Raw genomic sequence first — 12,763 nt, forward strand, 5'->3', positions numbered from 1 at the left:
ATCTCATGGACTGCAAAAATAAACTGAAAACAGCGAAAAAAAGGATAATAGATATATTGCTTAAACTGTCTGATGATGAGGAAATTCTCAGACAAACGGCGATAATAAATGTTGGAGTGATTCTTAAAGAAATTAAAGAGTGCGAGGCTTTAGGAGATCTTAAAAACATTCTGATTGAAATTTTGATGAACATTATAATATATTCATCTGTGAATAAAAGAGTTAAAGACTTAAATAAATTTATCTCTGAAGTACCTGAAATATCGAATTTATCTGATCATACTCGCCTTCAATCAATGAATACTTTACTAGAATCACAATGTTACAGTGAAATTGACATTTTTAGGAGATTGCTAGGATGCACAATTCAAGGCTCCAAGAGTGACATTAAAAAAAGCGTAATTCCAGGTATTGTATTTAGACCACTTTTTGGTGCGATTGTCTCAAGTTGTAGGAATGATCAACAATTACTATTAGAAATGGTTAATTTTCTTTACTCTAGCACACATTGTATAAATATTTATATTGAAAAATGTTTCAAGTTGAATGAATACAATCTGTTAGTTGAAATATTAATTAAATTATTTCCAGTAGTTGATAACCACACAAGAATTGAAATATTTACTAGTATACACATTAATTTGTTAAAATATGACATAGAAATAGCCTCAGACAATAGTGATTTGAGTGATAAGGCACAATATTTAATATTATTGTTGTTAATAAATACTAATTTCCAGTGTTCCCTCTTAATTACACTAATTCCAATGATATCGCAACTGAAAATGAAGAAAAAGTTCAGTACGTTGTTACTCTTATTTGTCTTGTTGACACTAGTTAAAATTTTTGAAGGATCAGAACTCACAAGTAATATATCTGATTCAGTTGAGCTTCTTAATACATTAAAATTTATTCTTAAGAGTGGTGGTATTGCTGAACTTAAAAGCGAACAAATATTTAATATTATAAATTTAATTGTTATTACAATGTCAATTTTATTGTTAAAAACTATTGATATTGATGAATTTAGTATAATTTCAGAGATAATTACGATTATTACTAGCGAGGTTGAAGAGGTCAACACATTACCTTTCATTTCATCTTTAATTTATCACATAAAAGGTGATTTAGTTAAGGATAACTATCTTTGCAATAAGTCGAAATGTATTTTATTTGAATTATTTGGTATCAATAAGCTCGAAGATTTATCTGATATAAGGATTAATGTTCATGATTTATTTACAGTTTCGGAATATGAAATTAATAATGAAATAAATAATTTACTGAAAAGGCACAGTTTTTTTAATTTAGTTGGAGAAGATATATTGATATATTTAAAGTCTTGTATTTACAATAGTCTTTACATTGCATTTCGTTTTATACAACAACAAAAAAACATAGAATCTCGCTCTTTTGATATGAATATTAACGATGAGGTGTACTATTACGCAGTTGGATGTACTATTTTAAAGTATTATCTTGGAAATTCTAATGAGTTGAATAATTTATTAAAAAAAATAATAACAAATGAATACAATCACCAAATTAAACTATTTGATTTTATTTTTCCTGCCTATGACTTTTTGCTTAGAAAGTTTGAGCACGATAAAAATCATAATAACTTCTCAATTTCAATTTGTGACTCTCTTGTCTCATTTGGAAATAACAAAAATATCCTTCCAATAGTTTACAATAGAGTCAGGAAAAATAATAATTATAGCGAACAAATCTTGAGGAATGAATACTTGCTTTTTGTCAAGGGCGAATTATCGTTTTCAAAATTAGAAGATGATTTAGTCAATCAAATAGATTCTGAATTGTCAGAGTTTAGAACAGACCAACTTATTAATAATATGAAAGGTTTCAGGATACTATTTTGCATTTTAAGGTTTAAGCCAGATATTATAAACGAGATTTTTATTCAAAAATTACAACAAGGATTAAAATCCACTAATAAATATGTGGTTTCAGCCTCTCTTCATTGTTTAATAGAATTGTGTAAATTTGGAGTTTTTGATTACGATAAAACTATCAGAATTTTATTTGGATTACATTCTAATGTGTTGATAACCGAAATATCATATAATGATATCACACCACTTGAGGCAATTAATTATCAAAGTTTTGGTTTAACTTACAAACATTTTCCAATTGAAGTATTATCTAGTTTTATAAGACTTTTTAACGCATATTTGTGTGAAAATTGGCCATCTGAAAAAAATTTTTACAAAAAAGTTCCAAATAACGTTTTTTACATTTTAATACTAATAGTACAAATAATAAGGGACAATTATGATTTAATTTCAATATACTCTTTAAACATAATATCTAATTTATTTCAAGAGTATTTTTACCAAAACAATAAATTTGATGAAAATTTTCATTATTTTATTGTTTGGTGCATTAATAATTGTTTCAATTTAGAAATAAATAATTTATTTCATTTAGTTGAATTACTTGACTCCTTCATATCAATGAGAAACATTGACCTTGAGATTAACAATCTAAACTTTATTACAGAAAATATATCTGGACCAATAAAATCAATATTGAATTTTGAGTTAGAACATGAAATATACAATTCAAAAAAATATAGCAGTATTAATTATAACTCCTCTTTATTCAATATTAATATTAAAATCCAATTTAATTATGATAATAGAAGTACTGTAGGACTTGTTAACAACTCAAATATTGATGAATCTCGTGGTATTATAAAAAGCAAACTATTGTTATTATATAAGAAAGTTTCACACAATTATTGCATTCAAGAAATATTAAATTTTTTACTTTATGATGTTAAACAACTAAGAATAGACGTTATAAGGAATTCTGATAAAATAGAAATTGATTTGTTTAGATTAAGATTTTTAAATGATATATTTAAAATAATAAAGAACATTAAGTTATTGGTTTCAACAATTTTCCAATTGCAAATTATGTTTCAGTTTGTTAATATATTTAAAGAATATATTAATCAATTAGATTTCATTGCATTAGAGTTAATTCCGAGATCTAAAAACAGGAAAACGATTTTAAATATTGATAACGAAATATTACTATTATTTTATTTCTTTTTATCTTATTTACCATCTTTTAAAGACATGGATGAAATGATCAAAAACCACTTAGATATTGTTGAAAAAGTTTTTGAAATAAGAGAAAACGAAAGGCAATTTTCTGATGAATTATTTATTGAAAATCAATCAATTCTAATTATTATGCTTTCAGGACTCGTTATTTTAAGACATGACTTGCTGAATGACAAATACGAGGAATACATATTGAATATGTTTAATATTGAAATATTGCCAAACAAACTATTTTGTTCATTTTTCAATTGTGAAGTTTTTATTAAAAGATATTTTTCAAAGAAAACTACTTTAATTGACCAATTTATTGTTCAAAATAATGAAAATGAAAATAAAACTGGGTCATATATTGTATTTTGCGATCAGACATATTATGTAAATAAAGAAATTTCCACAATTGAGTTTATTTGCACATTATTGAGATACACTTACCAAAATTCAAAAGAAAACTACGAAATAACATTAAAAAAGTATTTTATTTTGCAAGCACAAGAACCTATTAAAATATATTCAAAATATGATAACACTTCAGCTGAAATATTCTTACTTTCAGATGAAAACTTAATACATAATTATTGTTTTGGAATATTTTCATTTATTGATATTATTTTTGACAATTTCTCCGAGAATGATGAAATTTTAAACCGAATTTTATATTATCAAACTCTACAGGAAAGCAAAACCGAATTAAATGTTGTAAATTTGGTTTTCCAGACTGTGTGCCTGGTTAAATTGTTTTATTTCAATGTAATAAATATTGATAAACTTTTCTTGTTTGTGGATGAGAACTTTTTGATGAAAAATGAATATTTTGAGTGCGAAGATAATGATAAAAACATGGGTATATTAATAAAATTATTTTGTTTCTCTTATATTTATTATAATGTTAACAATTTAAACGATTCAAAACATAATTTGAGAAGTGATCAAATAAATAGACTTAATGAGCATTCTTTAATAATAATGAACACTATCAAATATTATATTTCAACAAAATTCTTTGAAAACAACTACAATAACGAGATACAATATTACATTATTTCAGCAACTTTATTAATTAAGGGTTTCTATTGGGTACCATGGAGTTTATTTTTAAATAAAAACCTATTTGTGAACATTGATACATTAAACGAATTATGCGGATTTATTTACAAAAATCAGATTACCTCTTTAAAGAAAGAAAATAATAAAATATTAAATGACAAATATTCAAATATAGATCTCCTGATGATTAAATGCATCAATGACCCAATAAAAATTAGCATATCCACGCTATTTTTATTCTCTCAAATAAATAATTTATCGAATTCACTTGAAAATAAAAACAACATTCACAACAGAGATAATTATTTCGAGATAAAAATGTTGAATAAAAATTCACTGCTTTTTGCAGTTATCTATAAATTGGACATTTCTATTAAAAATATTATTTCTATTATTTCCAATAATTACTTTGAAAACGAGCCTTATGATAAAACCCTCATTAGAGAATTGATTTTTATTGGAATTATTTTAAATTCACTTGGTTCCTGTAATATATGTAGTCATTTTACCAACTTTAATATATCAGACAAACTTGAATCCTTGTTATTTAAAATAATCATTCCATTGATAAAATCAAAAGAATTTAAACTAAATAACGACAGATTACTTGATTGGCTTGTTTTGAAGTTAACAAATTTTATTTCACTATATTTACATTCAAACAATAGTTTTTCATCGATTTTAATTTATTTTGGCAATTGTATAATTGATTACTTAATTAAAAATTCCCAGGAGAATAAAATAATAATGCTTTCATTTACAAGATTAATTGGTACTGTAGTTTTAACATTCGATTCAGATATTCACTTACTAATAAATTTTATTACTAATTTTTTTAATAAATTACTTAAATTGAGAAATTTTGAATTGTTTATTGTCTCGGGGTTAACAAGTTTTATTGAAATATTCAAAATTAATATTGAGAAAAGAAGATATTCATCAATTATCAAATTGAATAATGTAATAATAAAATTATTAAATGAAATAACCTTTAACAATGTTGTAATAAGCAATAATGTAATATGTAACTCTCTAAAATTGTTAGTTACATTATTATATAACTGTTTATATCAAATCAACTCAAATGAACTCAAACACTTTACTTCCAATATTAATCCGTTGATTTTTAGTAAGTTAATATTGGAGTACAAAATCTCAGTTGATGTTTTACATGATTATTATTTAAATATGAGTATAGAACCAAATATTCAAGAAATAATTTTACTCGTAAACATTTACAAATTATGCATTAAACAGAGTGTCTCATATGAAAATCAAATACTTAATTTTTTATATTTAGATTTGAAAAATTCAATTAAAGCATCAAAAAAGCAGATATTGACAATTACTATACTGTTATCTTTCCTTTTGCTTGAAAATTTTGAGCAAGTACTAATAAGTAATTTGTCAGCTGACAAACTAAAATACTTTTCCGTAGGATCGGAAATTAATGTGGATAATTGGGATGACATCCGTAATTTTTTCTTTTTGGATAAGGCAAATGACCCAATTGTTGAAAATTGGGAAAAAAACTTTCTCAACGATGACGGAATAGTTTTCTTATCAAATAATTATTATTCAATCAAAGAATTTCCGCAAGTTTCTATTGATACAAACCATTATTATGGTAATGAGTTCCTTTCTTGGAATTTATGTAATTATCCAGAGATTCTTTTAAAAAGAGTGGTTACTGAAAATAAAAGTGACTGGAGAAACTTGTCTTCAAGATTATTTCGAAGTTCTATGTGCATTGTAGATTCCTCAGAGTCGAAGTCTCAGGAATTTCAAAAAAAACAAATTATACAAATATTGTATATTTTATTGATAAGAGTTGAAAGAGATACAAGAACAAAATACAATCAATATAAAAATGAGTTATTAAAAATTATAAAGGAATTAGAAAAGCAATAAAATCCTTAATAATTACAAGATTTCTTCCCTTGGATCATATTTTGCCCTTGTTGCTACTGGAACATATTCTCCAAGAGAGTTATTAATTCTTTTATTATCTGCATGTATAACGGCATCAGGAACAACTGTCGCAAAACTACTGACAAAGTTTTGAGAAACCTGTGGTCCTTTTGTATAAACTAAAGCTCTGATTTTTTGTTGAAGCTTGGTTCTCATGTGAATCAACGTCCTCTCTGTACCCCTCAGATAATTAACATTAGAAACAACAACATAAAATAAAGTTCGGATATTCTTAGTCAATGGCATTATCATTTCAAAGGAGACTCTAGATAAGTAAAAAATTGGAGGCAATATCATAAAAATTCCTATTGTCGTTGTTACCTTCATATTAAAACTTTTTCCGTGCATAAATGTAGACGAGAATAGTATTCCATAAAGAAGGTTTAACGATGGCAATAAACCAATAATAACAAGTATTCTAAATGAAGCCAATACATCTGTTGCCCTTATCTTGACCTTTGAATTCGCAAGTGCTTTTTTTCTATGCCTTTCAGCCATCATTGCTGGAATATAACGAATAGGTGCCCAAAGTGGGAAGAATGAGCCACCAAGAATACTCACAAGTATCAATAAAAAAAACTTTGTTATAATTAATTTAATTGCTGAGGACAATGGTTGTTTCAATTGCCAAACCTCTTTATCTGGAACACCATAATGATTTATAGTATCCTCATATTCGCACAATTCTTTTCTAAGGTGTTCCAACTCTGGATCATCATGTAATGCCCAAAAAAATTGAGAGAATAATTGATGTAAGAGATAATAGTTGTCCTGTGAAAGAGGGGTTCTATCTGGTGGGTACAGTTGAACACACAGTCTTATGCAATTTAATGTAGTATAATCTCTAGCAGATAACAAAACGGAATTCATACCTTTTTCAATCATTGATAAAAGCTCCTTTACCGCTTCATTGGGATTTTCTTCGTACTTTTGTGCCAGCTCGAGTGTAACTGGTATCGGTTGTCCCACTTCAACAACTGCACTTGAAAATGATTTGTGTGGCTCGTAGTAATTCAATCCAACAGGAACAATTAATAAATCTTCCGCTCCTTCCAACATGGAAGTCAATGCCATTAAAGCAACACCCGGTTTTAGAGGAAGTAGAGTAGTCCTGTCATGAGATCCACCCTCTGGAAAGATTCCAATAGCATTTCCATTCCTCATTGCGTCGTTGACTTCTTCATATACAGAACTCTGATCAATTTTTGGCAAAATAAAAAAAGGATAGCCTTCCGTAAAATTAGCAGAGTATTCGACATCAATTTGTTTATCTATGATTAACTCATTGTCTGATATTACATCCACAATTTTTCTGCTTATCTTCAAATCCTCAATAATAATTGTATCTTGAAACTTCAGGTCTATCTTAAATCTTGTTTTTATGCCTCTGATTCTCGTATCTGTTCCATTATTCCAAATAAGTCCACCAATCCCAGCATACCTCAAGTCTTGCGGTCTCTGAACTGAAATACAACCTGCAGATTGTGCCAATGTTCCGATAATTGGGAGTTTGAATGAAACTTCTGCCATTAAAAAACGTATATGGCGAGGAAATATTGATATTAACATAGCAGCATCAACAAATTGATTCATATGATTTCCTACAAAAAGAACAGGTCCGTATAACGGGATTCTTTCTTTTCCAAGAACAGTAACATTTTTAAAAAAAGTTCTTGTAATTATTTGTGCTAAAAGTTTAACTAAAAAATACATTACAGATTTGTATTTCTTCCACCTTGAGAGATAAAAAGCCCTCAAAATAAAAACAGGGGAAAGATAGAGTATCTGCAAAAATAAAATGATATTTCTGAACATCGAAATTCCATAGCATGAACCCCACTTGAATAGAAAGCGCGTTCCCTGTAATTAGTGAGAGAAATCTCTAAATGAAAATTTTCAATTATAAAAACAACGACTTTATAAATGTATTCCAATGCGATGTTAATTTAATGTCTGTGTAAGAGTCATTTCCTTGTAGTATACCCTCATCACACTCTTCAAATGTTATAAAACTACTGAGATCGTCGTCAATTTCTTTAGAACCTTTATTTTTTTCATTTGTCGGCAGATCTTTGTTTGGAGATACCCAACTCATTGAAATCAACTCTATTGTGTACTCACATTCTCCCAACATCAAACTACAATTATTTATATATTCATTCCAAATTTCTTCTGATTCATGTCTATAGACATTATCATTTTCGGAGTAGTTTTCCGTGAATTGGTTATCAACGGCATCCACTTTTGGAGGAACAATAATTCTTTCCATTTTCAACAATTCTGTATTCAATGCTTCAATTCCTCTTTCCATAAAACTAATCGCATTTTTTATCCATATGTTGTCTTTGTCGGAAAAGATGCTTTCTTTATGAATAAGAATTTCAAAACAAAGATCAAATATTTCAGTAATACTATGGAATAAAAAAATAGTATCATGGAGTTCTTCTAGTTCATTCAGTGCATGTATTGAAGGTAGTTCATTTAAAGTATTATTTATCAGTTTTGAGTTTTGATCTAACAATGCAACGAATACAAATTTAACAGAAGATAGTAACTGAGCACTATTATTCCTTAGCAAACATAATGAGATTTCGGTCAAATCATCATAAAAATAATCAAACGTAAACTTTAGAATTTCATTAAAAACTTTTAATATTACTTTTTTGTTGTATTTACGATTCCACATTACTGTTTTGGATGCGATATCAGTTATCAAGCTTGAAATGTCCCTTATTGAATTTGTATTATTAAAAAGATATCTAATTAAAGATATTACTGTTTCTATATACCAATCCTTTGAAAAATCGTCTTCATTTAATGAGAATGGAATAAAAGCTTTCTTGTTTATGCTGCTCACTGAAAAATGTGATTTGGAATTTATTTTTTCGTTTTCATTTGAGTTTTCTATTTCTTCAGCTTCGCTGTTTTCAGAACATTCACAAATTGTATCTAGATAGTTATTCTGAGTATTATTTTCAAGTATCCTTGCGGTATTAAATATTGAACCTTTGGAAAAAGTATTTGAAGGTAATAAAAAGAATAGAGTTTTTTCTAAAATATCAAGGGTAAACTCTTCTATTGTAGAGTGAATACCGTCGTCTGAAACGATAAAATAGTTTGTATTTCTTATTAATTTTAACTCATGAATAATAATAATAGTATTCAATATTATTTTGAGGTGAAAAATAGAAGAATCTGAATGATTTTGTTCCTTTAAAGCGATATATGAATTAGAATTGAAATTATAAGTGGACATATCTAAGTCAGTGAGTGACTTATTAGATTTGTTACTTACAGATATAACAACAGGTGTAATTCTCTTAACTTTCGGAGTTGAAAAATAAGAATTTTTTGAATTTGTTGACTTTGGAGAGTAGTAGTCACCCAAGATATGTTCATATTCAACGTCTCTATCTGTAGGTAATTTTTTGTTACTTGGAGTTGAGAAATTGCTGTTCTCATTAATAAAATACCCATTGTTATTTATATTTGTTGATAAAGATTCTACTCTAAAAGTAAACAAGTTGCACAATCTAATTATTAAATTTTCCAAGTCTAATTTTAATATAAATTCTTCAAACATTTTATTTTTGATAACTAAATACAACAAGTAAATTAATAAACTTCTAAAAAGAATTCTTTGTATATCAGCTGATTCTTTTCTGATATTAGTATCATCTTTTATCTCAGAAAATAGAATTCTTATCAATTCAGATAAAAGTCCAATAGGCAAACTATTAATATAAAACTTTAATGGTTCGTCCGAAAAATCAACAGAAGTATTTATTTCTGATTCAAGTAATTTATTCATTCCATAAACATCCATTCTACCACCAATTAAAGTAATCAAAGATATTATTGTTCCGTGATTTACCCAAGATTTTGAGAAGCAATAATCAAAACGCTTTTCCTTTATTGTTTTCATAGAGTTGATTATCCCCAAATATTCCAAATATGAATCTATACAACAAGAAAAACAATTTTCACGAATTAGTTTGTCATTTTTACATGTATGTATGAAACTTGAAATATTTTTGCAGGTTGAATTTGTAACTTCTAATGCATTGGACACAATAAAACGGTCAATTTCAAATGGATTTTGTTGATTAGTTAGTTTACAATAGTATACTATTTCCTCCAAAAATTCAATGCAGAATTGCTTAGGTATTTCAAATGATTCTTTTTGGATTAAACTAATAACATTTTCTAATCCAATATAACCATCATTAATACGATAATTGTTTAAAAGAAAACCAGGTGGGGTAATATTATAATTGAATTTATATATAGACATATTTGCACGTTTAATTATTGGTATATAAATTATTCCAAGTATATGAATCATTGTTGAATAACACATTGAAATTGAATTCAACTGTTTTGAAATTTCAAATTGGGATTGTTCGTACTTTAAATCATCCGAAACAAGAATATTATCAACGCCAGTTTCATTTTCCTTGGAAGATAACTTGTCAAAGATATCTAACAAAGAAGGTTTGTTGTTATAGTTTAATGTATTATAAACATCTTTGATCTCCTTTAAGCCAGTTTTTTGTGTACTCTTTAGTTGATTTTTAAACTTTATTTCAAAGAAAAGTTTACATAATGAAGGATTCAAACTGAAAAACTCCAATAGTTTTAGATATACTGAATTCAATGTTAATGAAATATTAATTGATAAACTCAATTCAACTTTGTCAATATTCTCACTTTTTGTATTTTCATTAAAATATTGAAGGAAATTTCCTTCAAAAAGTTGAAAAATTGTATTTACTAGTTTGTAGTTCATACTGCCTCCGGAAATAAGATGGTATATACAATTAAAAAATTGAATATAAGGGAAAATATGTGAATTAACGACATGTATTCCCCTGAAATTTAGAATATTTAATTGAACCCTTTTTGATATTCCATCTGAAAAAATATCCTTTTTAAATAACAATGAAATACAGCTTCCTATTAACAAAAATCCAAAAGAATATAAATCTTGATATAGTTTTTTTAATAAATAAATAATTGTGAAGTCAGTTGTATTCGGATGTAATATTGTCAAAAATAACAAGGTTACCAGTATCTCTCCAAGCAATATGTACTTGTTGGATTTTGAATCTCTTACATTACTTATGTCCTTTGACTTAAAAATTTTCAATATTGAATTAAATACTAACAAAACAAATGAATCTACACCATTTAACTGAAAAAACTCAAAGTTAATAGTCTGTTTAAATACTGGATGTTCTCCGAACCTAGCTAGTAATTCATTAATAATTTCAATGTGGTTTTGGGATCTTTTGATGAAAAATGATGAACCATTAGCTTGATCACTTTTAGTTAAATAATGGAGTATGTTATATGACTCCTCATATAAAATATTGAACTCATTTGATACGTCATATTCTATTCCATAGTAAGAAAGAATAAGAGAAATCATTGTGTAAACAATCAGTTCATATGGGTCTAATACCGGAGAAGGTGAATTTGTTTTTGATATACACTGACAATTTTTTTTATTACTTTTTAAATTTACTCCAAATGAATCATTATCTCCTATTGTTTGTGAATTGAGCAATATTTCAATAAAATAAGGAAATATCTTTGACTTATATGACGAATAGTAATGTAATGAACTAATAAATAGTGACAAAAGCTTAACATTATCAAAATAAGAGTGAATTTTCTCAAATAACTTAATATTGATTTCATTGTTCTGTAAAAAACTATCTACATCGCACAAACAAATGTTATCAATTAAGGATAATTTAAATTTTTTATTGCATTTTTGACTTTCAATCCTGAAGTTTTCTAAAATATCTGATGAAAACTTCCAAATATTTTCTTGTAAAAGATTTACATCACCGAAATAATTTGTATTTTCGATCCAACCAATTAAATGAGAATTTGGAAGAAAGAATTTTTTAGAAATACCAATATCACAACAAATCAAAAATATAAGACAATTTCTTGCACTGCCATTTATTACTCCAGTAACAATATTCTTTATTATTTCATAACTCAAATTCCCTCTAATCTGGTTTTTCAGTAAACACTTTCTTTGCCAGTATAATATAAAACACCACTCAAATATTAATGTTATTACTGACACATCTATAAATTCCAATTCATTAATTAAATCGGTAAAAAAATTTTCTAGTTCAGAACCAAAGTATTTTTTTGATAATTTACTTATCATTTTCTCAAACATTCGCAAGTGTGGGATACTTGTATTAAAATCAGTGACAATGATAGATTCTTTTAAAAGTTTGTTCCACTCGCTAATTCCTATTTCGACGTCAGAATCAAACATTTTTAATAGAAACTTATTGTATTTAATTGCCTCATTTCTATTTACACAATTTCCTTTTTTTATTCTTTTGCTTCTTGAAATAATTGTTTTTCCATTTGCTTTTTCAATGTTTTCCACATTTTTTTTCCTCTTACGAGAGTTATCTGCACCCATGTTTTCTGCATTATAATTGAGTCATTTGTATAATAATTAATTAATAATGAATATATTTTCGGTAAAATAAACTATTTGTTTTCGTAGTTTTACATACGCACAAATAATGGCTTTCCTTTAGGGCGGCAACTTGTTTTGACTGGAAATTAATCATTGTTTGTAATCACAAATTTATTCAAATAAATGTTTTAATACATTT

At 26.6% G+C, this 12,763-nt stretch overlaps 3 protein-coding genes across 3 annotated transcripts; 1 reads left to right on the forward strand and 2 right to left on the reverse strand.

Moving 5' to 3' along the window:
* Nucleotides 1-5: 5 nt before the first annotated feature.
* FG386_000403 (uncharacterized protein) lies at nucleotides 6-6,047 on the forward strand (the record flags this gene model as incomplete). Its single annotated transcript, XM_067339753.1, has 1 exon — nucleotides 6-6,047. The coding sequence occupies one exon, from the start codon at nucleotides 6-8 to the stop codon at nucleotides 6,045-6,047; it is 6,042 nt and encodes a 2,013-aa protein (XP_067196449.1).
* Nucleotides 6,048-6,059: 12 nt separating this feature from the next.
* On the reverse strand, nucleotides 6,060-7,820 carry FG386_000404 (SCT1/Gpt2p-like glycerol-3-phosphate acyltransferase signal peptide plus 3 transmembrane domain; the record flags this gene model as incomplete). The annotated part of the gene is made up of 1 exon (XM_067339754.1): nucleotides 6,060-7,820. The coding sequence occupies one exon, from the start codon at nucleotides 7,818-7,820 to the stop codon at nucleotides 6,060-6,062; it is 1,761 nt and encodes a 586-aa protein (XP_067196450.1).
* Nucleotides 7,821-8,007: 187 nt separating this feature from the next.
* On the reverse strand, nucleotides 8,008-12,564 carry FG386_000405 (uncharacterized protein; the record flags this gene model as incomplete). The annotated part of the gene is made up of 1 exon (XM_067339755.1): nucleotides 8,008-12,564. One exon carries the CDS (start codon nucleotides 12,562-12,564, stop codon nucleotides 8,008-8,010), a length of 4,557 nt encoding a protein of 1,518 aa, XP_067196451.1.
* Between the last annotated feature and the right edge of the window lie 199 nt (nucleotides 12,565-12,763).

Source organism: Cryptosporidium ryanae (assembly GCF_009792415.1).
Source record: "Cryptosporidium ryanae isolate 45019 chromosome Unknown contig_13, whole genome shotgun sequence".
Classification (NCBI taxonomy): domain Eukaryota; phylum Apicomplexa; class Conoidasida; order Eucoccidiorida; family Cryptosporidiidae; genus Cryptosporidium; species Cryptosporidium ryanae.